Source organism: Elephantulus edwardii, unplaced genomic scaffold (assembly GCF_000299155.1).
Source record: "Elephantulus edwardii isolate Elephantulus edwardi_28Jun2011 unplaced genomic scaffold, EleEdw1.0 scaffold00011, whole genome shotgun sequence".
Taxonomy (NCBI): Eukaryota; Metazoa; Chordata; class Mammalia; order Macroscelidea; family Macroscelididae; genus Elephantulus; species Elephantulus edwardii.
In genome coordinates this window covers 25335902-25351052 of record NW_006399761.1, presented here as the reverse complement: position 1 = coordinate 25351052, position 15151 = coordinate 25335902, and the positions used below count along the sequence as shown (strand labels likewise).

General features: G+C 38.7%; 1 protein-coding gene across 1 annotated transcript in view; it reads right to left on the bottom strand.

The window, feature by feature from the left end:
- The window catches only part of USP34 (ubiquitin specific peptidase 34), a 179470-nt gene that overhangs the window by 80663 nt on the left and 83656 nt on the right, over positions 1 to 15151 (bottom strand). Inside the window, exons 28-33 of the mRNA XM_006881033.1 lie at positions 11092 to 11192; positions 10674 to 10883; positions 5131 to 5256; positions 3783 to 3905; positions 3551 to 3634; positions 2715 to 2801 (exon numbers count right to left, since the gene is read on the bottom strand). Coding sequence (XP_006881095.1) covers positions 2715 to 2801; positions 3551 to 3634; positions 3783 to 3905; positions 5131 to 5256; positions 10674 to 10883; positions 11092 to 11192 — 731 coding nt within the window. The remainder of the gene's footprint in view (positions 1 to 2714; positions 2802 to 3550; positions 3635 to 3782; positions 3906 to 5130; positions 5257 to 10673; positions 10884 to 11091; positions 11193 to 15151) is intronic.

The following is a 15151-nucleotide window of genomic DNA, read 5'->3' as shown; positions in this document are numbered from 1 at the left end:
ACCCAACAATCTCCCTGTACTATAAGAGAATAAATGAACCTACTGACAAATCAAACTCCCAGCTCTGTCAACACAAATCAAACAGAAGAAACAAGAGCAGACATGGCGGGTGACCTAACTAATACAGCGAGTCGGAAGGGGAGAAGGAGACTGGGGCGGGGGTGAGTGAAAGGCATACAGACTGTAAGAAAAGAAAAACCCCTACACAAATCTTTTAATTACTTATGATTTTCATATATAGAAAAAATTCTGAGAAATACAAAAAATGAAGAAAAATACCATCACTGAACAGAAAGAAATCATGCTCACAGATGAAATGACTAAGCAGCCTGAAGGTGTCAAGTCACCCAAGAAATTAATTCTAAACATGTTAAGTGTAACTGAACAAGAACGGCCGAAACACTGCAACATAACAATCTGGATATAGCAGTATTGCTGAGGTGACGAATGATCACACAAGTACATACATTTTTCAATACATGAACAGCATCTTTAAAATGACTGCATTACTTATTGCATGGTATTTCTCAACACCAAACCACATACAGTAAATTACTCAAAATGTTCCAATGCTATCTATCAGGCATTCCTCCTGCATTGGGCAAATGTACTATTTAGTGCTAAGCAGCACTAGTAAACTATATAAAAGTATATAAACTAAGGTGCACTTGGCCCAAGCCATGGTATTTTCAACTGCTTCACAGCCATGGGAAAGTTGGACAACAAAGAAGACTAAGAAGGACTGAAGCTTCTGAATTGTACTGGTGAAGGGTAGCATAGATGTCTACTGCTAAGGGTATTTTTGTTTCCTTATGAATACTCTTGAGCATTTACTTGTTGGCCATCTTAGAGTCTGTGTTCACAGCATCACCAACAATTAGGCTAAATAATGTAAGCTAGTCTCTCTCTTTCTCAATGTGTTAAGAATAAAAAGCTCGAGAACGTTTTTATGAAGAGGATTTTCCTAAGGAAATCACAGTATTGGAAGGGAGGGAGAATAGAGTAACAATTACTAGATAAGCCTAGTGGAGGGAAAGACAAGATACAAAAAGGGGTCTGACATTGTTAATTAACTGACTACATCAATCAACAACAAAGAATGTTATAAAAGACAATGTTTATGAAGGACTATATGAAAAACTAGTATGATTTGTAAACTTCCAAACAAAAATAAAGAGGCATGTGGATAAAAAAAAAAATAGAAGGAAATAAGGTGCTTATTTGTCTAGGAGAAGGGAAGCATTTTTGGTTTTTTAGAAGGGTTTCTTTCTGGAGGATGATGTAAACTCTAGAATGAGACAGCAGTTCAGACTGCTCAGCTTTTGAGTACGTTGAAAACAATTATACAATTAAAATGAGTTACTGCATGTGGACTATATACAAACTAATATAAAAAATATACCTTACTAAGTCCTCTTAGAAACTGAACAATAAACATTATTAAAAAACAATTATTTAGAACTCATAATAAATCAGGAGAGATTCCTTGTATGCAATCTGCATCTCAGGCTCTCGCGGGTATACAAAGTCACATGTGGCAATAAAATGAGTATTATTTCAAAAGCTTATTCCTTTTTCTGAAGAATTAAAGAAAATATCACCATGTTATTTCATTTACAACCAACGAAGAGCGTTTATAAATGAGTTCCTTTCTCACAGATGGCCCTCCAGTGAGTTCCCAGAGGATATAAACTGGGAGGCGAATGCCCACCATTTTCCTTAGAGCCACCACTTGATCTGAACCCCTAGAAGAGTGCCACTGTTTGGTGAGCGGTGCAACTCCACCACCCGCCAGCCCCAGGCAAAGAGAATTTCTTCAAGTCACTCAGACACCACCTAACTGCTCAATAGAATGATCTCTCCCATTTCAACAAAGAACTTAAGCTGCCTCACCATTCTCACAGACTCATGAACATTAACGATTGGATTAGTAAGAAAACACCACAATTTTAAATATGAGAAACAGAGCCACAATAATTGAGTGAAGCAGAAGCATTTGAAACATCTGTAACTATATCTGGGTATCTGTAAGTGAAATACCCTCCACTGGCACTGTGTGCAAAGCACGAAGCTCTCTGAAAGGCTGACAGCTGGAATCCATCAGCTGATCAGTGAGATGGGCAGTCAGCCTGAGAGGAACCAACTTGATGGCAGTTTTGATTGGAGGGGGAAAAATGTCTCAAAAGGTGAGAAGTACATCAACTCGTACTATGTTATATGGGAATTGGAAAAAAAAAAAGTTTCAATGGAATGCCTGGCAATGCTAATGAGCTTTGAGGACTGGAAAATGATGTCACTATTACTTTCAAAAGTGGACTCCATAAAGTTTAACACATTTCGAAGTTCTAAATCTTCCACAAAAAAATTTCCTGATAAACCACTTTACTTTTAAACAGTGGTAAAGTACCAGTTTTCAAAAGCTCCCATTTTGTCAAGGATACAGACTTGGCTAAAGCCCACTGCTGTTCAGCTGATCCTGACTCGCAGTGATCCCACCGGACAGGGAACTGCCACCAGCTTCCCTGAACCGTCAATCATCACAGACACCGACTCTCCTCTTGAACGCCCACCGTTCTGGTCGAAATGCTGAACAACCACATCAGGCGTTCTTTATCCTCCACTGACTATAAGGAAGTGGGCAGCAGCTGCGTGGATCCTGAAAGTGCTTTAGAGGAGGTCACTACTTCACTGTAACACACTAGACTTTCACTCACCACAGTCCAAGATTCTTGCTCTTTAGGCTCCAGAATTCCAGAATTAAAAATTTCTAGTAACTGTTGAAGTCCTCCAGCAGCAACAAACTGTAAAATACAGAAGCAACAGAAGAGAAAAACAGTTGCACAAAATGCAATGACAGTGTCTTCTTTTGAATTCCATAATGGAACATGTATGTTGTTGTAGACTGTTGAACCAATCCACAGGTGACCCTCTGGCGGGTTTTCAGATTAGTTAATTGCACAGTAGGAGACTGTTCAATCTTCTTTCACGGAGCCGCTGGTGGCCTCAAATCACGTCCCTTCAGAACTGCAGTGCAGGTTCTTGCTACTAGGCCATCAGAGCTCCCCATGTGTGTATATATCCATGTATATGTGTTTTGTGTATCTCTGTGTGTGTGTGTGTGTGTGTGTGTGTGTGTGTGTGTGTTACACACCTTTTATAAAATTGCTTTTATGTAAGCCACTAAAATAACTTCTTTAAACACAACAAAATCTGTCAGAAAAAGGTTTTAATATTCTTTAAAAACCTATCAACATTATATTCCATTAACTATCTGTTCCCACAAACTAGGGTATCAATAACATGGTGTTTCAGTTGAAGGAAAAAAAATATTAGTGCTAAAAATAGAAGACTCAAGTCATTAAATTCAAATTTTTTTATTCCTTAACTGGACTTAACTTCATACATGTACTTAACTATGCATACTATGTTTTATTTTAAGATGACTGTGCTTTATTTTAACAATACATTCTTTTGGGTGATGCTAAGTTTAGAAAAATTACTGATAAATTATTTTTATCAATACACTATAAAACATGCAATGGAATCAAACCTTGCAACTCCAGGAATTTTTACTATTTTCCACTTGATCTTCACTTGAATCATCTGAATCTGGATAAAGATCACTGTAACTTCCCTGTGGGAAAAGTAATAACGATGATGATGATGACGACGACAGAAGGGCCTAAGAAAAACACTAGTGAAGAGCTAAGGACTAACAGACGACTAAATTTTGCTCTGAAGAGAATACAAGGATCTCATGACAACCACAGCAATGCAATTACCGTCGACTCTCTTCTTATTCTTCTGTTAGGCTTTCCCAGTGCTTCGATTATTTCCAAGGCATACAAAAGCTTGTGGGCACTTTTAATTTTGAGAAGTTCTTTCCAGTTCAGTCCATCAGGATTCTAAAATTACAAAGAGGAAGAAAAAAAATTAATCAAGGCAATTCACTTAAGAGACTCCCCAAAGAACTTAGAAGAAATTAACAGTGCCTACAAATTCAAATACGTACTAGAGAAACTCAAGACATGTGAAGATCAAAGACAGATTCAGTATGATATTCTTAAAACAATAATTACTCACCAAATTTAAAAAATTAAATCAATAAAAAAAGCACTATGAGAAAATTAATCTTCACAACTGATGAAAAAAAATTTATCATGTTCCAAATTGCAGAGAGAGCAGAGAATTACAGAGTATTGAAGGTATATTTTAAAGGATGTATTATCAACTAGCTAAATGTCTACATTTAACACTAAATTATAAAAAAAATATTTAAGTCACATATAAATACCCTGAACCTGTAAGTATGCCACTTTTGTACTTTTAAAAATGCTATCTACACTTTTCTACTCTTATGAAATCATGTTCTCCACACTGATTATCAATCTTTAACAGCAACTTATTACTAGAGAAGTAAACCATGTCAACAATTTCTGTAAACCTCCACATTTCTCCTGTAAGTTAAGCTGCTGGGCCTCCAAACATGATTTAGTGTCCTAAATAACAAATAAGCATCAGCATAACAACAAATGTTTGCTATTGTCAAATATTTCAACAGCAATGTGTTCAAAATAACCTCTTATTTTAAAGCTTAATTTTAAAGACTTCCTTAAAAATCTGTCATACATTACTGACATATACTGTTTCTACAGAAAAATTATGGAAGCAGAAGTGGCATCTCCTTACTAAATTTGTCTCTGGAAACTATGAACTTTGAGAAATGACAATAGTTTATATAACTATGCTGTATCCTACATGGTCATTACTATGAGCAGAAATGACAGCCCTTGGTTTAATAATTCCCTTATTTACTTTAAACACAGTGAAGTGCTATTTCTAGGTTCCAAAATTCACCAAAGTAGACCTTAAAGTCGCTGCACTATAGAAAACATATTTAAATATCAGAACAAAAAATTACTTTCTTTTTTAAAGGTAAACCAGTAAAGACAGATTAGAAAGTTTCATCCTCAAAAGGATGGACCTCCCTCCGTGAAAGAAAACAGAGGAAAGGCCCATGTTCTCCAAGTTAATATAGCTAGGTGATGACCACGAATCTCAAATCTCTGAATGAGAAGAATCACAGGGTCCTGGATGATGTCTGTCAACGCAGGCAGGCTGCAGGCTCACCTGGTCATCGGAGATATTCTGGAACGCCATCAGCATGTTAGGACACGTAGGCAGAAGCATCAGCAGCTCCCAGACGCGCCTGGAGAGATTTTCTGCATGAAGATGGAGTTCTTCACATCGTAAACTCTACAGAAAGAAAAATATTTAGCAAATGTTTTTAGGGGGGGAAGTATCTAAACTACTTTTCTGCATAAAATAAGTATCAAACTGGTATTTCTCAGGCTTGCTTTTTATTAGTAAAAAAATTTTTATATTGATAAATAGAACTTATTCAAGAAAAGATCAAAATGGTGGTTTTCCAATTTAGCGTTTCTCTGAGGCTAATCTTATTAGGAAAACTTCAAACAGAAGGGAAAACAAAATTATACCTGTACCTTTGTTTTAATGAAATTTTACCACATAATTTACCTCCCCATCTCTCTTGGCAGCTATTTTAACACCTGCTGGCACTGTATGTAACACGCTGGGTTGGTAACTGAAAGGTCAGCTGTTCTAATCTACTAGTTGCTCCAAAAAAGAAAGATGGACAGAGAACTTCTGTAAAGATTTGCAGCTTTGAAAGTACAGGGGTCACCCTGGGTCACAGCGGGGGTTTTTTTGTTTGAAGAACAAAGACAACCAACTAAGTTCTTGACTTGCTTTTGGTTCTCGGGTTTCCTAACCCAAACCTATTTTATATTTTAAGAAAAGCAGAGATTAAAACAAAAAGCAATTTTATTAAAGAGTCACCACCTGCCTTCCATTATTAATGTTTAAGGTAAACCAATGAGGTACCAAGACTAGCAGGGTAATACTTGAGAGTGTTAAAAGAAATAGGCAATTTCCCATTCTTTTCTGCGGCACATTAGTAAAAGGTAATTTTATACATCTGGCATTTTTCAGATGAAGGTGCCTATTGTTCTATTACTGCTGTTATGTTTTGTGATACAGCATGGTCAAAGCAAGCTTTTCTAAGTTTATAATAAAGTAATTTAGTTCTTTCAGTATAATGGTTTACTCTTTCCTTTAGAGATGGGAGTTTCAAGGCAGACCTGGCCTTTCACCTGATGAAGAATAGGAAACAATGTCTAAGTAACACTTTTGATTTCATCAGGAAAACATTATCAACAATTCTCCAGTAAAACAGAATTCATTCTCTTTCTGCACAAATGAATAAGGTTTTAGAAATAATAAATCTAAAAGTATTAAATCAATGGTAATGGCTTTAAATGGCAAGGAAAGATGTGTAGAAGGAAAAAACCCAGCCAGCAGGCATGACAATGGCATTATGTTCCATGTGAAAGAAGCTCATAAATAACAAGCCTGCTCTGGAGAAGTCACACTCCCATGCTTCTCACTAAATCTAGAGAGCTCATCTTCAGTCCCAGAAGAGGATTAAGTGACCCCTTTGCAGACCCTGCCCAGTAATCCTCATTCCTTAATCCCATTGCACACTTTCTTCCTAGGAAATGGCAAATTTATCTCAATCCTTTCTTTTCAAAAGTTGTTCATACCAAGTGTTTGCGGCATGAAATTAAAGATAGGCTCGTAGCACCGATTATAGTCTCTAATTTGCTGTCACAAAAGGAGAGATCTTTTTAATCTTTTTAATTTAAGAATGTACTATTTTAAGAAAATTAAAACTATCATACATACTGAGCAGACATGAAACACAATGTATATGAATGATAAAATATTAATTTACAAAATCCACCTAGACTATGAAGATCAGAAAGTTCATTAAAAGCTCCATTTTATCTATGATCAAGTACTTCTTGGAAACACTATCAATCCTGTCAGATAAAAAGCCACCATGGTCCAAGGTAAGGTGCTGCCATTTTCTTTTCCACTGAACATGACACAGTCAGATTTTCTGTCTAAAGCACAGGAATCAGTTATGAACTGAGGGTTAAAAAGACCTAAAGGGATTAAGGAAACATCAGCGAATTGAAAATGTTCCCTTTAAATACTCTCCTACAAATAAATATCTAATGATTCCTGATCTACACTTATTTCTCCAGATCATGTTTCTTCTTTGAGGTCCAAATCCATATATCCAACTGCTTATCAAATAATCCTCTGATGTTCCACAGGGATCCCTTCTTTAATTAAAATGATAGGAAAAGACTTTGATATCATCTCCATGTCTTCTCAACTCTTAAGACTCCCACTCTTAACCATCCAATTGTGCTGTCTGGTGAGATGATTTTACCCTTTCGCTTTGGTTCTTAGGGTAAAAGTCTTTGCACATGTTTTTCCAAAATCATAAGTCCTTTTTACTACAGACTTAATTTTTGTCCAAGATGAACGGAATTTCCTAGAAAATGAAACAACTGCCCTCTGACTTTCATATGGCCCCGGGCTGCAGCCTGCTCCAAGACCAGTTTATTTCTACACATCTTGCCCTAGTCTGGTCCGTATATTCACATATATAAAAGAACTCTATCCTGCTATGCAAATGAAGTGTCCATGGCATAACAAGGTCAGCTGGCTCTGGTGGAAAGTCATGGTTTGAAAATTACTGTTCTAATATAGTAGTTCCCACTTTACAATAGGGTCCAATACTGAAGATCAGAGAAAGATGTCATCAGACTTACTCTTCACTACATTGTCTTTAATAACAAGTTAGCAAATTACACAACTGCAACCTAATACTAGCTAACATAATGTAGTTTTTCAAAATCTCTACGTACCAACTGCTGTAATACAAATACCCTGTGAACAGGGTACGCAGTGCGCATGCTGCCACCTCCACAGAGGTGAGGAACAAAAGAAGGAGGATGTAAGAAGAGAGGAGTCCTATCCAGAGAGGAGGCAAGGAACCTCCTCAAGGAGCTGGAATCTCTTAAAAAACTCCACACCCTGCTGCTCCTGACTCTCTTACTTCTGCATAAACCACTGAACTGTAAGTGTGTTTAATTTCTACACATCCACAAAAAAATAACCAAACGCAATGGAAAGCAAAGAATGGCACCGGAGAGGAGGCTGATGTTAGAACTGATTTAAGGGCTGTAGGGGCGCTATAGCTTCATTTAGAAATGACCGTCATCAGCTTTGGAATGCTCTTCATACTCATTATGGTCACCCTCTTTGCCTCCCCAAAGGCACCCCAATTCTTATGCTGCTGTTACTATCACATCTTCGCAACTGCATCAACCGACTAGTCACAGGATCTATTTTCACGACCACCATCTGACGTCAGCGCATCATGAACTCCTTCCTGAACTGGCATTATTGGGTCCCTTCATGCTGCTTCTCAGGGGCTCTGATGGCACAAGCCAGAGGGAGTCACACTGCGATCCCAAAACTGTCTCTCAGATCCACCTGCAGTAACTCCGGAGAATGGCCACCCCTCCCTGCCCACTGCAGTCTCCCTACAACCCAGCAGGACAACCAGCAGGACATGCGTTCCAAGAAGATCCTGACAAGAAGCTCGGACTGTTTAATTTCTCTACTCCCACCAAACTTGTTACCTATACAAACAAACATCGGAACACGTTTATCCTGTACTTCTTAAAACCTACTTGCCTGTATTTCCAGTAAGATGGAAACATTTTCCAGAAGCCTTGCCTCATCAGTCTCATTCCACTCTCTGTTCTCCCCTTAATCAATTTCCTAGCCGTCAATTCACAGACCTGCCTAGCTCCTTCCTCTAACAAGCAAAGTTCCAGACCCTAATCACATCCTTCCCACTTAACTCATTGAAAACTATTCATCCTTCTAGTGCAGCTTATATAGAGTCTCTACAGAGAAACCCTCCCAAAGGCATCTGTTATGTATTCAATTGTATGGTGTCTCCACTTCCTATTCATATACATATATTAAAATGTGTATGCTGTGTAATGACCACCAGCCTCAACAGAGAAGCAGGTATGAAGGAATTAGGGGAGTCTCCCAAGGATGTGGCACCTACCCCTTTTATCTCACTATGGCAAACAGGACCCTCAGTACCAAGTAATAATTTCCAGGGGTAGACAGTCCTTTGGATTCAAGTCTCTATGTGAGGACGTCTCTCTCACAAAGCAGGTCCATACACATGAGATCTCCAAGCACGGTCTAAATAACACAGAACAAGCCATCCCCTCAATCTAGCATTTCATTAACTTCCAGGGAGCTCTAGTAGCAAGAACCTGCACTGCACTCTCAAAGAGACACAGTTCAGATTCACCATTTGCTCCATGCAAGAAGGGCGGGCAATCTCCTGCTGTGTTATTTAATGACTAAAAATTCAGAGGGTCGGCTCCAACTCAACAGAGCGCATCATGATGAACTTTTGAATGTGTTAAAGGTATCCACTTGTGTTCCCTGTTATATAACACTACCCACCTCTACAAGTGAATGATGGCATAGCATGTTTAGTCATGGCAACTATTTGAAACTATCTGCTAGTTGACTTGAAATTATTGCTCTTGTCAGGTAAAATTATTTTTATCTGATACACCTTTGAACTGTAACTATCTCAGGGTTTCAAACTTATTCACGCATATCCAATGTCATGAATTGGAAGGTTTGAACTTGGGAAACAGATGTATGTAGTAATTCACTGCAAGAGGGAAATTCATAGGCCAAAGCACGGAAATGGCAGCCTCAAGAGAGCCCCTTTGAAGAACTTAACATTAATGATGGAGTCAAGATCAAGGTACACTGGAGTCAAGCCAGCATTTTTTTCAATTGTCTGCTAAGCATCTGAGAGCTGGACAATGAGAGAACAGGCACAAGAATTGATGCCTTTTGAGTTCTGTATGGCAGAGAGAATGAATATCCCATGAGCAGCGAAAAGACCAAATGGCCATTTCTCAGAATGCAGCCAGAGTGATTCTTAGAAGCAGGGATGGTGAAGCTGTCTCATGTACTCTGGGCATGTTGCTAAGAAGGGCTATTCCTTGGAGAAGGACATCATCTTGGAAAGGTGGAGGGTAAGAGAAAGAGAATGAACCTCAATAAGATGAACTGCCAGTGACTGGGGCAATAGGTTTAAATATGCCAGAGACAATTAAGGATTGCACAGACTGAACAAGGTTCAGATCTTTCTAAGTCACACTTGACTTGACATCAAACAACAGTGAAGGTAGCCAGATTACTATGCAGAGATGGAGAGCAACATTCAAAATGTCAAGGTCACCACCACCTCGGAGCACTGCAGCTTCCCCACCTTGTCAAGAGCACTGGCTACTCTGTGTATGTTACAACTGCTTCCTAAGAGGGAGCTTAAGTTTCAAACAAGGCACAGACCTTAATTCTTGCTGTTCCCGTTAACACTAAGTACAACAAATCTGGCACCACTCCTGTTTTACTCTGTCACAATCACGATGGAACCAGGAAGAAGCATTTCAAACTCCAGGACTATTTTCATTGCCCCAGTATAACATGTCTTGGGCCCACCCAGGGACGCGCAAAAAAAAAAAAAAGTACATCTGGATCACTTCAGGCACTTAAATACCTAAACCGGTGAATAAACGGGTTCCTAGGGATTTTTTCCAATTCTTAAGCGATGACTGAGAAAGTTAACTTCAAAGCAGAGACCCAAAGAGATGCTGAAAACGAAATCGGGTCTTAATAGTCACCTCACTATCTCCTACTGCCATTTTCCCTGATGGTGGTTTAAAGGATGCGAGCATCTCTAGTAAGTCAAAGAGGGTAGTGAGGTGAGGTTCCTGCAGCAGCAAAAGCATTGGAATGTTGTCCTTCTGTGGGGGTGGGAGGCAGGACGCCGGCAGCTGGACACCCTCTCCTTTCCGTTCTCTTCTGGGAGCACCCAGTGACACAAACACCATCTGGAAAAACAAGACGGAAAGAAAAGAAAAAAATGAAAAGGGGGTAAGGAAACAAGCACACAGTGCGAGAGGTGTTTCCTTCTTTGGATTAAAAAAGAAACTGTTTTATCTTAATATTAATTAAAATAACAACCATTTTTAAACTTTATCTTCAAATATCAAGTGTAGGTCAACAGTAGATTGCCACCCAATCCCAGGTTAGAGATACCTGCATATCCTTAAAACCAAGTTCATGAAGAGCTTTTTCATCGTAATCTGTTGTTAATTCATGTCCAGAAGAAATCATCCTCACGGGTCCCATGAGGCCTCCTGAAAAACAGGACAAAAGTGAAGTGAACATCCTGTCTAAGAGTTAATGCATAACTATGACAAGTAAGTTCACAGGAAGTTAAACTGAATAAACTCATGAAAGATGTGAAGACAGTACTAAACACATGTCCTTCAGAATCTGTCCAACACTACTGTGCAGGTGACAAAGGTGTTATGGCTTCTTGCAACTCTTTGATAAGAAATTTAAGTCTAAGAAGTGGTAAGTAAGCTCTCTTTATGGAATACCAATCTAATTAGATCGATTCTTAGTTACTTGAATAGAAACTATTTTTTTAATTAACACGTTGCCGCAAATGATGGTAATACATCAAAGGGGAAAAAAAGTGTTTCTAAGCACAGTCTCAATTTAAAATTGTGCGGCAACATTTTAAAAAATCCTCCAGACGCATTCTGAGAACTTCTAGCATTTCCCCCAGCAATACAAACAAAGGGATCAGAATTTTGAAAATACTTAATTGTGGAAGAAACTAGTGTTTAGAATGACTGCATTCTTTTCTGATATTATTCAAATTTTTTCCCCTGACAAAAAAAAAGTAAACACTACAGAGTAAATATAAAACAAAAATCAGACACAAAAAGAAAAAGATTGGCTACAACTTTATAGATTTATAATAGACTGAATAAACCCAGTAGACTGAGGTCATTATTTCCACAATGAATAAAAAGTCCTCTGTGCCATCCACCTTCCATCCAATACTCCCAGCATCCTCTCACACTAACTCTCCCATCCTGGCTCCTGGCTCTCCCAAGAAAACACCAGGTATGTGCACATTCCTCAGGAATTCACCTGGTCCATTCTCTCACGTCACTCTGCAGTCTCCACTCACATATGGGCTGGAAAGCAGCCAGCAGCAATCAATAGAAGACTCCTTTCATTTCTAATCCCTTACACTGCTTTACCAGTTCCTAAAATACTCATTACTGTATAACATTATATATTATTTGTCTTTACTCAGAAACAAACCAAAAAACCAGTTTCACAAGGGCAAACCTTTAGTTATGTTCAAACATGTATTTTCAACATCAAAATATAGTGGGCATTCAAATGATTAACTGCTTAATGCATTAATTAAGATGATATGCTAAATCTTATCCTTTAAAGCACTATAAAGCATTTTCATATGAAATTTTTCATAAATGGATAGCAAACATTTAGGTTGAGACCACATAAACAAAAGTTAAAAACTGAAAACTGTATGAACTGTGGTAAATAAGCAAATCCAAGAAAAAGAAAACAAAGTCAAAGGTAAAGAATGCTTTTTGTTTCTAGCATGATTTACTGTTATTTGGCATAGGACGGCCAAACCACACAAAAAAAGAGCAGTGCCTTTGTGAAATGTGAGCCAGTAACCAGCATTCCAGAATATCTGTTACTGGACATCAAGACATTTTTTAAAAATGGAGTGTGAGGCGCAAGTGTCAAACAGCTCAACTTTTAAGAACTTGCTAAAAATTAAAAAATCACCAAAGAAGCTGGATGAAACTCAAATTGTATGTACAAACCAAAAGAAGTCACCAACAAAAACATTACATAAGCAAACTGCTGAAAATTCATCACCAGCACTACAAAAAGTCTAAAGGGATGTTTCGTGAAAGGAAAAAAGAGAAACATGCGCCTTATGTATGACACCAGGCCAGAATAAGGGGTTCATGGAAAAGTGAAGAGGGGCCAGGGTGGGGGAGACTGGCACTACAAAAAGTCTAAAGGGATGTGATGTGAAAGGAAAAGAGAAACTCAGATCTGCATGAAGAACAATGAACACCAGCAGCTTTAACTACGTGGGGAAGTAGCATTTCTCCTTTCCCTTTTGGAAATTTTCTTCCAAGATAAAGCAAATAGAGTAAAAATAGATTGGAGTTATTAATACAAGCAGTCCTAAATTATGAATGCCTAATTCATGAAAATTATGAATGCCTAATTTATTAACAACCTAGAGGCACAAATCTGCTTCCATAAATAGACTCTATTAAAATTTTGAGGTACAGAGGTATGAGGGAGCTCTGGTCGCCTAGGGGTAAAGAATTGTGCTGTCATCCCAAAGACATACGGTTTGAATCCACCAGCTGCCTCTGAAAACCCACTGGAGGTTAAGTTATGAGTTGGTTCTGGTACAAAACAGCACAATTCATGGCTGATATTTCATGATGTGGATCAAAACATTACTATGACATTATTTTAAGAGCTATCTGACATATTCTAGAATTGTTTTCTTATGAATTTTTATTCATTCAAAGGTATATTGCATTAAATACCATCAGAAACTTTTCACTAAGTTAGACAGAAATCATAGGCAGCAGTTTCAACTTATAAATTCAAGCTAAAGACACACTAAGAAATGAAACGCATCCATAAATTCGGAAACTGACTGACTGAGACAAAAGACAAGACCTAGGAGAATAAAAACTTAAGCACATGGGTGAAAATTCTTAAAATTAAAACATAAAACTACCTACAAACAGAAGATAAAATAGATGAATGCGAACTTCTAAGAATCAAATCCCTATGCATATCCAAAAACTTCTCCAACAGGGTAAAAAGGGAAGCCACCCACTGGGAAAAAAGTATTTGGTAATGATAGATCAGATAAGGGACTTATATCCAAATTTATAAAATACTTGAGCACCACAACGAGATAAAGGTAAATAATCCAATAGAAAAATGAGCACAGGATATGAACAGGCACTTCACCTAAGAAGACATTCAGATGGCTAACAAGCACATGAAGAAATGTTCAAAATCCCTAGCTCTAGGAGAGATGCAAAACAACTATGAGATATCTCACCCCAGTCAGAATAGCAATATTTAACAGAACAGCAAGCAACAAATGCTGGCAAGGATGTGGAGAAACTGGAACGCTTATTCACTATTGGTGAGAGTGTAAAATGGTGCAACCCCTGTGGAGGCGGTATGGCAAAGCCTCATCATTCTTGCCTCCGAAGAGCACTCCGGCTGCACCCAGAGACGTATCCGTTCATTTTCGTGGCCATCCATGGGATGTTCAGGGCTCTTCAACACCACAGCTCAAAGGCGTCAATTCTTTTTTGTTCATTCTTATTCACTGTCCAGCTCTCTGATGCACAGCAAGTGACTGGAAAGACTATGGGCTGAATTAGACATACCTTAGTCCTCTGACTGACATCAATACTCAATTGGAGTATTGCTAGGAGCCGCTATTAAAGAGATCTGAACCTTGTCCAATCCCATACCATCTTCCTGATCTCCACCTGACAGGCTCGAGTGCATTCACAGTCACTGTGTCAGTCCATTCTGCTGAGGATTTCTTTCACTGACCCACACCTTTCACAACCAGGATGTTTTGTCCCCAAGACTGGCCTCTCCCGACTGCATGTCCACCATATGCAACAAGTTTCACCATCTCCACTTCTAAGACACACCAGGTTGCATTTTCTACACGAAAGCCTTCTGGACTTTCTTAGTTTGAAGACCAAGTGATGAATTGGAAAAACTGCATGATTACAGCAGATTGAACAGTGAACTGGAAAGCAGAGATTTTTAATTTTGTGGGTGGCATCAGCTTTCTGGTCCCAGAAACCCAAGGCCATGGCAGCGTCTGCACCAGGATCTCACCGATGACAGGAAAGACGGCAGCAGTATCCACGTTACACAGCCTCACATACACCAACGTCACCCACACCCACCTTCAAGCCTTCAAGACCAGTTCCTTCTCCACCTGACCACAGACAGACCCTGTCCACCAACAGCCGTCACCTGTACTTGCTCTGCACAAGCGCACACAACACCTCTCCATCCTCTCTTGGACTATTACCAAGGATGGGTGAGGGAGGACAGTAAAATTACAGTGAACACACACATTAGGATGGGTGACAAGAATGATAATATATAAAACAGGAGGGATTAGACAGTGTAATTTATTACTTCTTTCCATTTTATTGTGAATTCAGTGAAAGCTTACCCA